Raw genomic sequence first — 16,782 nt, 5'->3', positions numbered from 1 at the left:
ACTTTGCTCCGTGGTCTGGCAGTCGGTATAATTCTCATGGTTCCCACTGCCAGTCTGCTAAAAGCTGGTTTTTCCCAGTGACACTGTTCCCTGGCAGCCTTGTGATTGTCTACTCCAGAAATGTTGAATAATAAAATCTGCCTCTGCTAACATGAAACCTGTTGATAGTGATGGGCGATGTAGTACTCTGATGGTGGATAATATGTGCAAAAGAGGATCGTCTGTTCGGCATATTTGTTACCGGTCTTCTTGTGGCCCAGCTACAACCCTACATACATACACCTAGTATTTGACATGTCAAAAGGCCATGGTGGAGTGACTTGTTATAGCTGTCAGAACTATCATGGTTGGCTTATTCAATGTAGCCTTTAACATACAATAAACTGAGACAAGCTGGGTTTTTTTCTCTTCCGGATTGTGAGGAAATAATTCAAAATTATTTAAGTCCTGTGACCGAGATTGTGGCCATCTCATGACAAGTTCACCTGTGTTAGTATTTTGCATGCCCTTCTGAACACAAGCACATGTGAAAATTAGCATGTTTTGTGTGTTACAACACATAGTTTCAAGTTTCAAATCTTTATTCATGTTAAAGTCATCTGGCAGCCACTGCACTTGTACAAAAATACATGACAGTGAAACAGTGCCTAGGACTAGTAAGGCTGAAAAGTAAACTTCTTCACACATGACTGGTCAAAAACATGAGATTCATGCTAGACATGCTGAAATAGCAACAAACAAAATGCATTGACTAATGCTGAAAACACTTCATGTAAAGGTTGGTATGTTCTTCCAATACTCCTAGACACAAAGAGAAGATTCTGTTCTGACTGGATGAAATGTGCAACAACAAACACTGAAGGCTTGACATAAGCAATATGTACACACACTCAGAGACAACATCAACATTGTGACAGTAACAATGGAGTGAGCTTGCATAGAAAAAATGCCCCCTGTCAAGAAGACGATTATAACCATACACTCTGACAGTCATGTCCACTACTACAGGTCAATAACAATTACAGTAAGTCATACAACCATTTGCTTGATAACATTCAACATTCATTCAAACCATGTGACAATGACAATGAAAGACTTCATCAAGGTTGCATATTTAGGCACTTTTTACAAAGGAAGCATATAATACAGGCAGACACCGCTTCACCCAACAGTATGGCTGCCCTGTTTCCACAGGGTTTTAATGCAGCAGTGTAAGATTCATATCACATCATGATGTGTGGTTTCAGTTTAGTTGCTTATTACAAAATCTGGTTCCACCACAAGTGACCTTACTTCGCAGCTTAATTATATGCAGCAACAGAAAATATTTCATAAAACTGTCTATCCTTAACAGTAATAACTGAGACAGTCTGACAAATTATTACTTTCTTGTATTCTTATCATACATTATCATACCAAGGATTTTGTTACCATGGCTACACATATGTGATTCTGACAGTCAAGGCTTCCAATGTCTGATGAATTCACTGCTATTTCAATTAAATACTCCACTACAGAAGCACTGTGGATGTCCTGGCAATGTGACAGTGTGCTTGACCATTTCAGCAATGTACTTTACATATTGGCATGGTGCCTGACATCAGCAAAGTGGGTGTCCCAATATTCCCAATAATTAATAATACAATTTGGCATTTCATCTTGAACTGCAAGTTATGAGTTTTGTACATATTCTGGAGACAAAACCATAATCCAAGTCCTACTAAACAGAACCAATGCCAAGCTATATTAATATATAATAAAGTACAAAATCTATAGCAGCATTAATGCCTAGATATTGTTTTCAGCAAGAATATTGGAAGCAATTCAATGCTGTACAACAGACCCCCTTGTACTTTTCTCTTGTTACAGTAGTCCTTTTCTGGAGTACATGGAATACAGGCACAACTACCCTCATGTATTGTAGTACATGAACTTAGGAGGTAGGTACATTTCCCTGAGGTAATAACAAAACTACTTGTTTAAATACAATACTTCTCTCATCAACCATAAAATATAAAAAAAGTCCACCATTGTGCATACTTTTTAAATATCAACTTTGCATCTCACTTTTTACCAGTATAAGGAAAATAGACAGTGCTAGGACCAGCTGACAATAAAAATCAAACCCACATACTGCACAGACAGTATGTCTGTGTTCTTCCTGTCATAAAGAAACAAAACTAATGCGTGGCGGAGTGTTTGAATGCAAGATTCAACAAAACACAGTGAATGAGTAAGTTGATAGTGGTGGTGAAACAAGGTGTCTTGTACAGGTGTCAATGCATCACTTGTTTTCACATACCTCAGCATTTATGTAGCACACAGACTCAAGGACACTCATTTTATGGTTCATAGAAAAAAACAGACCAATCAGTACTCATTGTTTGAAGTTGATAAAATCAATTCTGCATCTTACTACTTTTTGTTTTATTTGGGTCTGATCTGTCAGATCTGTTTCCATTGATACTTGGTACCACACCCCAAACCCAGTTACACTTTGTGTAAACATGAGAAAAGAACTACATCTGTGTCTGTGTAACAGGGAAGAACAACTGACGGTATACATGTAGTATATGAATGTCCAGCTTGGCTGACAGCAAAGAGTAGGAGAGAACTTGTTGCAGCATCAGACTTGATAAAGATGAAGACCCTTTCTCATGTGATAACTCACACACACATTTAATGCAGGTAAACAATGGTATTCAAGTGTAAGGGAAGATTGAAATTACCACTTCATCTCATGGCTTAGTTTGTCATCTCATGTCACTCCTTTGAAATGGAACTTGTCATACTTAACCTCTTCATATTGACGCAACCTTGACAAAACTCCATATCTCAGCTGATGACACAACTACTTCAAGTCATCAAGTCAATCATTGTACCAGGTAAGTAATCCAAACCTGACAAGTTGGAATCATATAGTTTGTTGGATTGGTAACAAGACAATCTTGTCAGAGAAATCCACATGCAGCAGTACAACAGTCAGAGGGTGACTTCTGCCAATCCATCTCATGATAGATGTCTACTGTACACAGGCTTCACTGGCAGGCTGTACACAATCACTAGGTAGGGGATGTGACCTCACTTGAGTTTCTTAATGCGGCGTAGCTGGACGTAGGTGAGGAAAAGGAACAAGCTGGACATGATGAAGAGGGCAGCCTCCCTCTGCCACAGGTCCCAACCTGTCACATATGCAATGTCCTGTTGTTCTAGATAGGAGTTCCCAGTCACACTGAAACATAGAGAGTTGAATGTTTGAACAATGTGGTGAAAAGACCAGAAACTGTCAACTCACAAAAGAAACAGTTTGAAACAGTTGAGACTTACCAAGTCTGTGTAATATTCCCCTCAACCTTTTCATCACAGAATTCCTGATCCTTGAGCTCATTGATACAAAGGGCCTGGAATAGAAGACACACATTGTTATCACAGCAGCAGTGTCTTACACCACAGAGCCATAGTAATGCTACAACTGTCACAGGTCCATGTTGACAGATGTCTTAGTGGAACAGTCCTCCAGCTTACAGATTCACTGATACAAGCGTCCAGCTGACAGACACACTGATACAAGCGTCCTGCTGACAGACACACTGATACAAGCATCCAGCTTACAGACGCACTGATACGTCTCTACAGCTGACAGACACACTCATACAAGCGTCCAGCTTACAGACACACTGATACAGACGTCCAGCTTACAGACACACTCATACAAGCGTCCAAGGTGTGAGGATGATGTAAACACACAAATATTAACTGCATATTTTCAATCAAATTTTACCCTTTTTTCACTTTTACTTGTGAAAGCATATTTACTACTCTCTCTCCCATGTCTGGGAAGGCAATGAGCAAGAAAGCTGATTCATAGTTCTAACTGCTTCTACAGACTACTGGTACTTACATCCAGGCTGAACCTGAAGATGGAGATCCACTTGGCCCAGGTGAGCCACTCCCCAATAGAACCCAAGTTGATGAGCAGCCCACTGAACAACTGCAATGAACCACACGAGATGCACAATATACATACACACACCCTTTCCACAAACAATACAGTAACATATGTTATATTTGGGATAACATTTTTTTAGTAAAGTATAGATTTGAGTACTTTTTGAGTGGAATCCCATTCCCTCAGAATCAGGCACCTAATCGACTGCACGCAAAGTCAGCTGCCTAACCTGCTCAGCCACCATGATGTCCACTTTTGTGAGTGAGAGAGTGAGTCAGAGTGAGTGAGTCTGTCTGGTACTATGCTGCTTTCATCGAAATTCAAGCAGAATCATGGCAAAGGTCACCAGAAAAATTGGTTTCTAACACTGCAGCAATGTTGGGCATTGACCCATTAACAAAGTACTGCATAAGTGCACACATTAGCCATTACAGCAGTACCCCACTGCCCCAGGTTGTGTCAACGAGTCCCAACTACTCACCATTATGAGGTGAGGTGAAATGGTCTTTAATGCTTAAATGTATTTTGCTCATATGGCAATGTGTGTGCATGTACTAGCCCAGACTAAGCAGGTTTTATGGTGATAGTTCATTGAAATACCATGCTGTAGTTGAGCAAGAATACCCCACTCAGGCATGTTATACTGACTCTGAGGTAACCAATCATTGTTTTACCCACTGATGTCGAACACCAGGCAGGGAAAAACAAGTACCATATTTTATTTCTTTTGGTATGATGTGCCCAGTGATCAAACCCGTGACCTTACGCTCTCAATTTAGACACTGTAACCACTCACCATCATGAAGACAAAGGAGAGTGAGATGAGGATGTTGGCCACAGCTCGGACCTGGATACTGGCACTGATAGCAAATGCCAGACTTGTGGCGGATAACGTTGTCAAGAAGAGATTCAGGAGGAAGAAGAAGAAATGACTTGCACCATTTTTGAATCCTGAAAGATAAGTTGGGTGTACATAATCAAATTCACTAAGCTGGTGATATTTGATTGAACACAACCTTGGAAAATAAGTGACAAGGTGTTTTTACATATTATCTCAAAAATCTATGTTACAATTAGATGTCAAAGTAATGCCATGTATTTTCTGTACATCCAGCTTGTCAGTTGGGATGAGAAGAAACATCTATAACCAGGCTGTGATGTAAGGCTGTTTCTAGGGCAACAGTACTCACCAATGAGCCAGTAGACGACTGAGCTGAATACCGCTGTAGGTACCAGCCTCATGGGAACAAGATCACAGAAAACCTTCGCCAGGAAGAATGATGACACACGGTAGAATCCACTCACATTCTCATGCCTGGTGGAGAGCAGAGGTGTGTGTTATTACAAGAGCATCTTCAATACTTAGTCAACTTGAACAGCAGCTGATTTACTAGAGTCTGGGCTCTTTTATTAGAAAGATTCTTAAAGACAACTGATGATTAACATGACATAAACTCACAACCACTTACATAAACATGGATCTCTCACGAAGGAATATTTCTACAGCAGACAGGTTACCAAATATCTGATTCATCACCATGAAGAAAAAGGCACCAACTCTGAAACAAACAACAAAAACGTTCACATGATGATTGACAATCTATTCTAATCAAGAATGTTCAGTGTCACATTACAGACAACACATGACCTATACTGGCACGGTTAAGTGTCACACTACAAACAACACATGACCTACACTTTCACGGTTCAGTGTAAAACTGCAGACAACACATGACCTACACAGTCACGGTTCAGTGTAAAACTGCAGACAGCACGACCTACACAGTCACGGTTCAGTGTAAAACTGCAGACAACACATGACCTACACTTTCACGGTTCAGTGTAAAACTGCAGACAACACATGACCTACACTTTCACGGTTCAGTGTAAAACTGCAGACAACACATGACCTACACTTTCACGGTTCAGTGTAAAACTGTAGACAACACATGACCTACACTTTCACGGTTCAGTGTAAAACTGCAGACAACACATGACCTACACAGTCACAGTTCAGTGTGAAACTGCAGACAACACATGACCTACACTTTCATGGTTCAGTGTAAAACTGCAGACAACACATGACCTACACAGTCACGGTTCAGTGACAGAGGAAAGCAAAACTGAAGCTAACATTACTCATTGTGTCTAAGCATTTAGCTGCTGCTACCATTCCTACACCAACACACCTGTTCTGTATTCCCGAGGCTGCAGATGTGTCTAGCTGGAAGTACACAGCTCCAACGATGATGGCAAACAACAGCATCATGAACACCTGGAAACCAAATTTGTTTCATTAATATACTAACTGTATAAAGCATGTATGTAAAGTATCTCACCAGCTTCTGTGAACAGTTAAAGTGAGAATGTTCACACAACACCAGCTTCAGTCATCAGCTGAAGTGAGCATGTTCAGGTAACATCAGTGTCAGTTGAATGTTTATGTTGCAGAAGAAGAAAAGTAGAAAAAGTCACATCATATCACATTAGTAGCATGATCCAGAATATACCAGTATATCTGAATTTCAGCGATCTATCAGTGGGATTCACCAGCACAAAATAATGAAAATATTTTCAATCATATACAGACTTATACATGTCATGCTAAAAAATTTATGCATGCTGACTGTTCTCTTGTCTTTTCTGACACCTAGCGCAGCTGTAATTCAGTTGTGTACATATCTGGGATACGGTCTAAGCTGGAGAAGCTCCATTAAATCCTATTAACCTTTATAGGAATGTGTTTCGTACAAATGTAGGAACTCTAATGACCAAGCAGCATGGCTGGCAACAGACTCCTCTACACGTCTTCACTCAGGACTTAAGTGTTTCTGAAAGTTTTGGGGCTGATAAATGTTTATCAGACCATGTTAATTACTGAAAGTTAGAGGGATCAAATCAAATGACAGATTCTCAAGAAAATATGTGTTCGATTTAACAGGGTATTATCATCACATTTAACTCACCTGCATCATGGCCGCATGAGGATTCCTGAGAATATTCCGTAGTGTTCGACCAGCTACAACAACAAACTGCAAAGAGAATATTTCATGAAGCTTTTTGTTGTCATGTTCATCCGTATTAATGTGTTGGGCAATATATCCTGGTTTTGTGATATAACATGTTACACTTGTAAATATGATATTTAAGTAGGGGCAAGAGTTGTCTCCCTTTACCTGCTGCAGAAATGAGGTTGCATACTCCACTCTCTCCATGCGAACAACACCACCATTCTCAGATTCTTCCTTGAACTGGCTGTAGACTGGCTGCACCTCCATCATCAACCTGGTAATACCATGTACAGATTTAATTGATAACACCAACCTCCAACTATGACAAACTTGAAGGGTTTGATGTCTGGGAAGAAAATTCATCATTCAAACAATGCTGAGAAGAAACCAATACAAACAGTAACAGCACAGTAAACTACTCTACAGTGTTGTGAATGTATTTCATACAGTTATAAGGCTTTTAATGATGAAGGGAGGTGATACTGGTCTCAATACATTTGTATTGTGACAAGCAATAGAATACATTCAGCTATTTCAGAGACAGATCTTTATAAGTACTTACTCTTTATGCCATTTGGATTTTCTGAAGCCTTCAGCTAGTGTCTGGTTGACAGTCATCTCTTCTATAAACAAGAAATAATCAGTAGAATTCATATGATATCTGCACTTAACAAAACACTGATATCATTTGCCCTAAGCATGATAAACAAAGGAGGTGAAAAGGCCTATTCATAACATACGTTTACTTGACCACAGGTTTTAACTTGTTTTAAGTTCTGAGAAATGCTCCATTACCTTCCTCATGTTCCTATGTACAACCATGGAGCCAGTCACTTCCTCCATAGATGTGGCACCATCACACAGAACTGTCCATTAGCTTAATTCTGATCTAGTTAGGATATTCAGCATGAAAATGTAGAACCATCCTGTAAGGTATCACAATTTGTTGTAAAGAGCTGCATGTCCCAGTAGTGCCAGAATCAGATGGTTTAGGTTCAAAACTGCCTTGATTATGTTTCTTGGTATGCAGGCACCTACACCTAAAGCCTGCATTGTTACGGTTCTCCTCCAAGAGTAAACTGACATGCCAAGGCATGAATGAAATACTGCTCAATGTAGAGTAAACACAAATCGCTGTATGTAAAGACTTCTCAGTGTTTCGAAAATGAAGTGACATGTAAATCATGTTTTGAACTGCCAGGCCTAAAAGTTACACTCACTCAGACTGTATGTCCAAGTGGATGATTCAAACCTGTGGTCACAGTAGTTAGTTCCCCATGTTATTAGTTCCACCCAGAACAAATATTGCCAGTGTATATGTACCACAGAAAAATGTTCCTAATAAGAGCTCTTTCATGGACATCGTTCTGTACCTGGTGTATATTCATTACCTTTTACTTCCTTGTTTTCCACGGAGAGCAAACACGTAACATCGCCATTGATGACATCAAGGAAGAAGTCAGGAGGGTTGTTGTGTTCCTCACAGATGTAACCTGGTAACAAACAAACATTCATGGCACACTTAGAACTTTATAGCACTTTTAGTAATATTTGTAGCATACATGCAGCTACAACTAACAACTGAAAAACCAAAAATACTACACTGTCAGGGAACAGTCATAAAAACAGTCTTGGCAGGTATTGTAATAGAACCAAATAGGTATTGTCATGGTTACAATGAATGGAAAACTGGGTGTTGTCGTTGTTATAATGAAAGTAACACTAGGTACTGTCATGGGTACAGTGAATGGAATCCTAGGTACTGTCATGGTTACAGTGAAATGGAACAATAGGTACTGTCATGGGTACAGTGAATGGAATATTAGGTACTGTCATGGTTACAGTGAATGGAATATTAGGTACTGTAATGGGTACAGTGAATGGAATACTAGGTACTGGTGTGGTTACAGTGAATGGAATACTAGGTACTGTCATGGGTACAGTGAATGGAATACTAGGTACTGGTGTGGTTACAATGAATGGAATACTAGGTACTGTCATGGTTACAGTGAATGGAACATTAGGTACTGTCATGGTTACAGTGAATGGAATATTAGGTACTGTCATGGGTACAGTGAATGGAATACTAGGTACTGGTGTGGTTACAATGAATGGAACACTAGGTACTGTCATGGTTACAGTGAAATGGAACACTAGGTACTGGTGTGGTTACAGTGAATGGAATACTAGGTACTGTCACGGTTACAGTGAATGGAATACTAGGTACTGTCATGGTTACAATGAATGGAACATTAGGTACTGTCATGTTTACAGTGGATGGAACATTAGGTACTGTCATGGTTACAGTGAATGGAATATTAGGTACTTTCATGGGTACAGTGAATGGAATATTAGGTACTGTCATGGGTACAGTGAAATGGAACATTAGGTACTGTCATGGTTACAGTGAATGGAATACTAGGTACTGTCATGGTTACAGTGAATGGAACATTAGGTACTGTCATGGGTACAGTGAATGGAATACTAGGTACTGTCATGGTTACAGTGAATGGAACATTAGGTACTGTCATGGTTACAGTGAATGGAATATTAGGTACTGTGATGGGTACAGTGAATGGAATACTAGGTACTGTCATGGTTACAGTGAAATGGAACACTAGGTACTGTCATGGTTACAGTGAAATGGAACTCTAGGTACTGGTGTGGTTACAGTGAATGGAATACTAGGTACTGTCATGGTTACAGTGAATGGAATACTAGGTACTGTCATGGTTACAATGAATGGAATACTAGGTACTGTCTTGGTTACAGTGAATGGAACATTAGGTACAGTCATGGTTACAGTGAATGGAATATTAGGTACTGTCATGGGTACAGTGAATGGAATACTAGGTACTGGTGTGGTTACAGTGAATGGAATACTAGGTACTGTCATGGTTAAAGTGAATGGAATACTAGGTACTGTCATGGTTACAATGAATGGAATACTAGGTACTGTCATGGTTACAGTGAATGGAACATTAGGTACTGTCATGGTTACAGTGAATGGAATATTAGGTACTGTGATGGGTACAGTGAATGGAATACTAGGTACTGTCATGGTTACAGTGAAATGGAACACTAGGTACTGTCATGGTTACAGTGAAATGGAACACTAGGTACTGGTGTGGTTACAGTGAATGGAATACTAGGTACTGTCACGGTTACAGTGAATGGAATACTAGGTACTGTCATGGTTACAATGAATGGAACATTAGGTACTGTCATGTTTACAGTGGATGGAACATTAGGTACTGTCATGGGTACAGTGAATGGAATATTAGGTACTGTCATGGGTACAGTGAATGGAATACTAGGTACTGTCTTGGTTACAGTGAATGGAACATTAGGTACTGTCATGGTTACAGTGAATGGAACATTAGGTACTGTCATGGTTACAGTGAATGGAATACTAGGTACTGTCATGGTTACAGTGAATGGAATACTAGGTACTGACATGGTTACAATGAATGGAACATTAGGTACTGTCATGGTTACACTGGATGGAACATTAGGTGCTGTCATGGGTACAGGGAATGGAATATTAGGTACTGTCATAGTTACAGTGAATGGAACATTAGGTACTGTTGTGGGTTACAGTGAATGGAACATTAGGTACTGTTGTGGGTTACATTGAATGGAACATTAGGTACTGTCATGGTTACAGTGAATGGAACATTAAGTACTGTCATGGTTACAGTGAATGGAACACTAGGTGATGTTGTGGTTACAGTCATGAAGAGAAGAGTGCTTATAGGGATGACATATGAATACTGTCCTGTGTGAATAAGTAGCATCTCTAGGATCACACTACCTGCAGTGATTTGTCTGCATGTCATCACAAGTAGAACAAATGGAAACCTACCCATTTCCTGGAAGAACTGCAGAGATTGACTTGCAACACCATGGTAAACAGTTTGTCCCTGTGACAACATCATGAGGCGATCAAACTGCTTGAAGATGGAGTACCTTGGTTGGTGGATTGAGAAGATAATTGTGCGTCCTCTCTGTGATAAACTGAAAAACAAAACATAATAACCTTCTCATTTGTCAAATCTGGCAACATCTCTAAAAATTCAAAATGAAATTCAATTCTGCACAAAGTAGTAATAAACTTATTATACAGAGTCTTACAAACACTGATGGAACTTTAGTAGTGTCTGTGACTTCCATTAAATCATCTGACACTTTGCTGACATGTTGGAACCGATGCTGGAGATTTAGAGACATGGAGCAATGGTTAACAATCCTTCTTCTGTCATATGATGGGAAGTACCTTCTAAGCATGTGAATGACTGCATTTGCCGTGCTGGCATCCAGGCCTGTGGTTGGTTCGTCCAGGAAGAGCACGGGTGGGGAGATAATCAGCTCCATACCGATATTTGTCCTACGTCTTTCACCCCCTGATACACCTCGCATAAATTCATTACCAACCTGAAAACAATAGCTTGAAAAGTGGTCAAAGAGTTGGGTTAACCTTGAAGATCAAAATCATCCAAATCGACTGGTGTCTGTGTAATCACCCAATGTAAGCTGTCACCAAATTTGAAGACACTGGGTACAACAGTTCATGAGATATCGCATTAACAAGCGTAAAGAGTCATAGTGACCTTGAAAATAAGGCCAAGGTCACCAAAGTCAAATGGTATCTGCATAATTCCCAAATGTGGTCTGGTACCAAATTTGAAAACATTTGGTACAACAATTCATGAGATATTGCATTTATCAAGAGTTTGAAAAGTGGTCAAAGAGTCGGGGTGACCTTGAAAATAAGGTCAAGCTTACCAAAATCAACTGATGTCTGCGTGATCCCCCAATGTCACCAAACTTGAAGACATTGGGTATCACAGTTCATGAGATATCATGTTGACAAGAATCAGGATGGACATACAGATGGATGAACAGGTGCTGTTGAATACATAATAGTAATAATGCCAGCAGAACTCCCAGCAAAAGCTTTCAAACTTTCAAGGTCAATAACCAAAACCAAAAACATACTGATAAAAAATGTCATATTTGGACTATTTCCATTATACCCTGGATTATAGACCCCTGTATGTTATATAAATATCAGGAAAATGGATCCTGTTGATATGGGAGCCATCATAATCAAACTAACTATGCATTAATGCCAATGGCTAGCGGATACTGGTTACAGGAAAGGGAGGCTAATCTGTCTTACCTTGGTGTTGGCACAGGATGACAGTCCAAGTTCCTGGATGACATTGTCTATCCTGTCATTTCTCTCCTTCACCGACACAGACCGGGAGAGGCGCAGTGCAGCTGAGAACTGTAGGTTCTCCCGCACTGTCAGGGTTCCCATGACAACATCATCCTGCAGACACAACACAAACAGTTGTAATTACAAGTACTTATATTGGTTACAGTTACCTCCATCATGAAGTGGTATTTGTCTTTCTAAAATGGTGTAGATCCAATTTGCAGGAGACAGGCAGTTTGACTGATCCTTCTGTCCCTTCAACATTAGATCACACCATGTTGCTCCTGATGTCATCTAATGCCATAGCTAAGGACAAAGAAAGAGATTAATGTGTCTCAAACTCAAACAGTGAGTCAAAACTTTGAATGGATAGATGGATGAAATACAATGTCTCATTACATATACTCACACTGACACTGTCAATGAACAGTAAAAAATAACCTTTTTCAGGAAGTCTTGAGTCACTAATATCCTAATATTGCTTCTAAAAAATAAATTTTACAACTTGCAATATACAAGGACCATCCAAACATAATTCTCCCATTTACACTTCTAATGTTCTTGCTTGCATTTCAAGTATTTTTGAGGACAATGACACCTTATGACATTCTGACTAGTGACACTTGGCTGTAAAATTAAGGTTGGGTATGTGTGGGGTTGTTTTAAGTTAATAAAATGAAACTAAATGCATCACTTAAGTAAATAAATGCCAGTTGTACCTTCCATAAGACTGGAAACAAATCCCAGCAATACCACTTTTCACACCAAACTTCATACTGATAGTGGCTATTTCATGCATGATAGGTAGGACTTTGCGGTACCATTACTGGGATACCACAATATCCTTTTCAGATGATGAGCATTGCAATATTCTTTTTCAGAACTAGTATACTGGTTGATAAAATATTATAAGTTTCATGAATACCTCAACGTTTTAAGTTAAAATCTACACAGACTTTCATTCTCAACTTAGTTCCCCTTAGTAATCAATTGTCAAGACAGTATATTTCACATACTCTAAACTGTATAAAACAAGTAATTGCACGTACACTCTGTGCCACTCACTGTCAAACTCGTTAGCTCCTAATATATTCCAACGTATAAAAAAAAAGGCAAAATAACACTAAGGGAAAAGAAGTACTATTCCCAACAGAAGTGAAGATATCCCTTAATCAAATCACAGGCCAGTCAAACACAAATCACTTGACAGGTCCATATTTAACTTCACATATTCAGTAAATGACCCTCGTCTTCACAGATGTCCCACATGTTACACTTTTTCCCACCCTGAGCCAGCAACTGATACATGAGAACATCAAGTGCTCTGACATATGTCATTATGTTAGGTCATGATGGAAGCCAGTCTTAATGGAGCTTTTCTCATAAACCAATGTTATCTTAATTTAGCTTGCACATGTAAGAAAATGTTGATTACCCAAACCACTAAAAATACCAGATAACGAAAATACAGCTCATATTAACAGCTGCCACCTGTTACCCACTATCCAGTCCCACAGGGCACTATACATATTCCCTGCAGCAACTCCCAGTAGTATGCTGAGTAAGATAAGAAGCTGCTGATGGTCCTGCTCTAGGTCATGTTAAGAGTAGGTGACTAGTTCAAATTCCTGCACCATGGTCAGCTCGGTCAGTAGGGCAAGTTGGGCCCCAAGCTGCAGGACACAAGTGTCAGCAAATTACCTACCATATCATCGTGGGAAATCATAAACAAAACTGTCATCATCATCATCATCATCATCTTCTTTCTCACCTGTACAACATATCCCACCATACACTTGAAGTTGGAAGGAGGCAGAGCGCCATCTATCAGTACTTCACCGGACAGGCCCTGTGGATCTTTCCTCCCAGCCAGGATGTCCAGCAATCTGGGGAGAGGACACCATATCATACTGTATTCATTATAGTGGGCATTTCATCATAAGAATATTGAGCAGATGTTCTTTCATACAACAGTCAGGAACTTTACAGCTACTGTGTAAGCCTTTGTCACCCCTCAGATAAATTTTACAAATTCTGATTGGTTATGGTAATAGCCAAAAGCATACAAAACCATGTAGGCAGATTTTCCTGGGTGTACAAACCATATACTCTGTCAAATCTGTCATGTGACACGCTATACAGGCTATACAAGTGACATTAATCTTAGATGGAATGTGCCTGCCAAATGTCTGATTGCTTTTAAACTTTAGAGCTGATGTAAACAATTATACAATTATGAGGATAATAAAATTGTAATAAAATTGTTATCATAATTTCTAATTTGCTTGTGTCAATAAATGTATCCAAAAAAGAAAATGTTTCCATATTTCACTTGTGATTTAACATGAAGTAATGCTATTAGTTTATCATAAACTAAGCTATCTTTAGTTATCTTGAGTCCTTTTATGACTGTTCAGGAAATATCATGGTGAAATGTTTTGCGTCTCATTAAAGACAAGGTAAATAAAAGATCTTAGGGTTAATAAATTTGTCATACATTGTTTTGAAAGGGTGTATGGGACTGTTGCACCACAGAAAATAGGGAACTTACAAGGGTCTTACATTTCTGAGCTCCCTTTCACAACACTGTCAATAATAGTATTCTGAGCACGGATCACACAAAACAATGTTGGATAGCACGTGGAATACTGAACACAGTCACAATTACGACTGAAGTTTATTCTTTCGTAGTGTTTCTACAAGCATCTGGTGCTAGGTACGTTTTTTCCCATAACATTTTTCATAAAATGATTGACACTGGTACTGACCACAAAACACTGAAACTGACTTACGATGTCTTCCCACTTCCAGTTGGGCCCATGATGGCATTCATACCAGGCTTGAAGATACCACTGAAAACAGTAGTCATGGTAACTAATCACATGTGAAATACATTTTATCCGCCAACCGGTAATTCAGGAAGTTTGTAATTACAAAGTCACAAAACAAGTTAGTAACTGCACAGTTTGGCAGAAACTGCTGACACCTACTACAGCTACATACATATCCTGAAATTCAAAAAGAAGTCAATTTTGATATTGCCTCCTCCAAAAAAATGGCCTCAAATGTCAAAACTGTCACTCATATATTACATTGTATTTGTACTTTGGTACTGGATGATAAATAAAATATTCTTCTAGTGCCTTTTGACAATAGAAATTCTCCTATACATCCTCCTATGTTTAGAGAAGAGGATATTAACAGCCTACACACATAATGATCTTTTGTAGTAACTTTGTTGTGAAACTGGCTTTTAACAGTGTTTACGTAAAGTTCAACATAACTGAGTGAATGAGTATAGTTTTATGTCACACTCATCAATATTCCAGTCATATGGTGTCAGCCTGTAGATAATCGAGTCTGGACCAGACAATCCAGTGATCGTCAGCATGAGCATCAATCTGCGTGATACCATGACTTCTGTCAACCAAATCAGCAAGCCTGACTACCCTTACCCTGCTAGTCACCTCATACAATAAGCATGGGCTAAGGAATATATAAATATTCTTTGACAGAGTAGTCAGTACAAAATGAATAAGTACATTTCTGTAAGTACATAACAGTTGTTCAGTCACATAGGGGAATGAGCTGCCTGTCAATAAAGCCACCCCCAGACAGACTCCTGAAGCACGGCACTGTGGATTTGGGTGTGGGCTACTGACCAGACAGGTATTGTCACTATCCATGACTGACTCCCATTAGAATTATATGCCACAAGCAGCAGCTACAGCCTACACAGGATGGCTGACTCACAGTCATAATTAGGCTGTAGATAAAATAGTCCAGAAGTACAATCCAGAGTACTGTGGCACCCAATGGTGGAGGGGTTACAGATATCATGACATGACTGAAAGTTGAAATGTGACTGTTCCATGAATGCCTGTAAACCTTGGTCAGTCACACCAGCCATTGACAACATAAGCAACAGTTCACCATGGACCACACAACCCACAAGGTCATGTCCATCAGACATTATACTGTTTTTCTGCTAAATTAATGCTGCAAAATAAGCTCATGTCTGACAAAGCAGGCTGAAACATATCACTAACTTAGTGATTTATTGTATAAGGACTCTAACAGTGTATATGCAGGTGATAGTATAGCAAGAGATATTTGACAAGTACAATAGCAAAATCAGTAAAATATGAGGCTTGGGGTGAACCTCTGCTGTAGGAAGACGTAGACAGGTAATACACTCCAAGCAGTGTAACGGATGGCTACAGATCAGCTGTCGGGTAGACAGTATGTCAAACTGAACTAAGCATGCATAGCCTTACATGGTGGGAGAACAGTTTTGAGTAGAATTGTTGACCTAAACATTCCTGGAAAGAAATGTGGGAATATGTCTTTATGCTGATTATCTCAGCCTGAACAGACAGTGATGGAGAGTATGTGTTGACTTAATGGTTCTGTAGAGTTTCCTGACCACCAGTCAATAATACCTTCACACAGATGTTTGCAGGGATTCAGTGCCTACTACAATGGTGAGTCTGTGTACCGAAACTGACAGTTTGTAAGGGTTCAACAAATCCTGGCAATTGGTACTATTGCTTCAAGGTGGTGCAAAGTGGGCAGAACCACAGAGTTATTGTTGGAGCAGA

At 39.5% G+C, this 16,782-nt stretch overlaps 1 protein-coding gene across 3 annotated transcripts in view; it reads right to left on the bottom strand.

The window, feature by feature from the left end:
* Positions 1 to 563: 563 nt before the first annotated feature.
* The window catches only part of LOC137284187 (broad substrate specificity ATP-binding cassette transporter ABCG2-like), a 28,665-nt gene continuing 12,446 nt past the window's right edge, over positions 564 to 16,782 (bottom strand). For all 3 annotated transcript variants that reach the window (XM_067815909.1, XM_067815908.1, XM_067815910.1), the window contains exons 3-18: positions 14,974 to 15,033; positions 13,953 to 14,067; positions 12,143 to 12,295; positions 11,237 to 11,394; positions 10,826 to 10,977; positions 8,352 to 8,453; positions 7,523 to 7,583; positions 7,126 to 7,234; positions 6,916 to 6,981; positions 6,139 to 6,224; positions 5,419 to 5,508; positions 5,140 to 5,264; positions 4,746 to 4,900; positions 3,902 to 3,991; positions 3,328 to 3,401; positions 564 to 3,232 (exon numbers count right to left, since the gene is read on the bottom strand). In XM_067815909.1, coding sequence (XP_067672010.1) covers positions 3,082 to 3,232; positions 3,328 to 3,401; positions 3,902 to 3,991; positions 4,746 to 4,900; positions 5,140 to 5,264; positions 5,419 to 5,508; positions 6,139 to 6,224; positions 6,916 to 6,981; positions 7,126 to 7,234; positions 7,523 to 7,583; positions 8,352 to 8,453; positions 10,826 to 10,977; positions 11,237 to 11,394; positions 12,143 to 12,295; positions 13,953 to 14,067; positions 14,974 to 15,033 — 1,747 coding nt within the window. In that variant the 3' untranslated portion in view covers positions 564 to 3,081. The remainder of the gene's footprint in view (positions 3,233 to 3,327; positions 3,402 to 3,901; positions 3,992 to 4,745; positions 4,901 to 5,139; positions 5,265 to 5,418; positions 5,509 to 6,138; positions 6,225 to 6,915; positions 6,982 to 7,125; positions 7,235 to 7,522; positions 7,584 to 8,351; positions 8,454 to 10,825; positions 10,978 to 11,236; positions 11,395 to 12,142; positions 12,296 to 13,952; positions 14,068 to 14,973; positions 15,034 to 16,782) is intronic.

The sequence above is a fragment of the Haliotis asinina genome, chromosome 5, assembly GCF_037392515.1.
Source record: "Haliotis asinina isolate JCU_RB_2024 chromosome 5, JCU_Hal_asi_v2, whole genome shotgun sequence".
Classification (NCBI taxonomy): domain Eukaryota; kingdom Metazoa; phylum Mollusca; class Gastropoda; order Lepetellida; family Haliotidae; genus Haliotis; species Haliotis asinina.
This window is presented reverse-complemented; position numbering and strand designations above follow the sequence as displayed.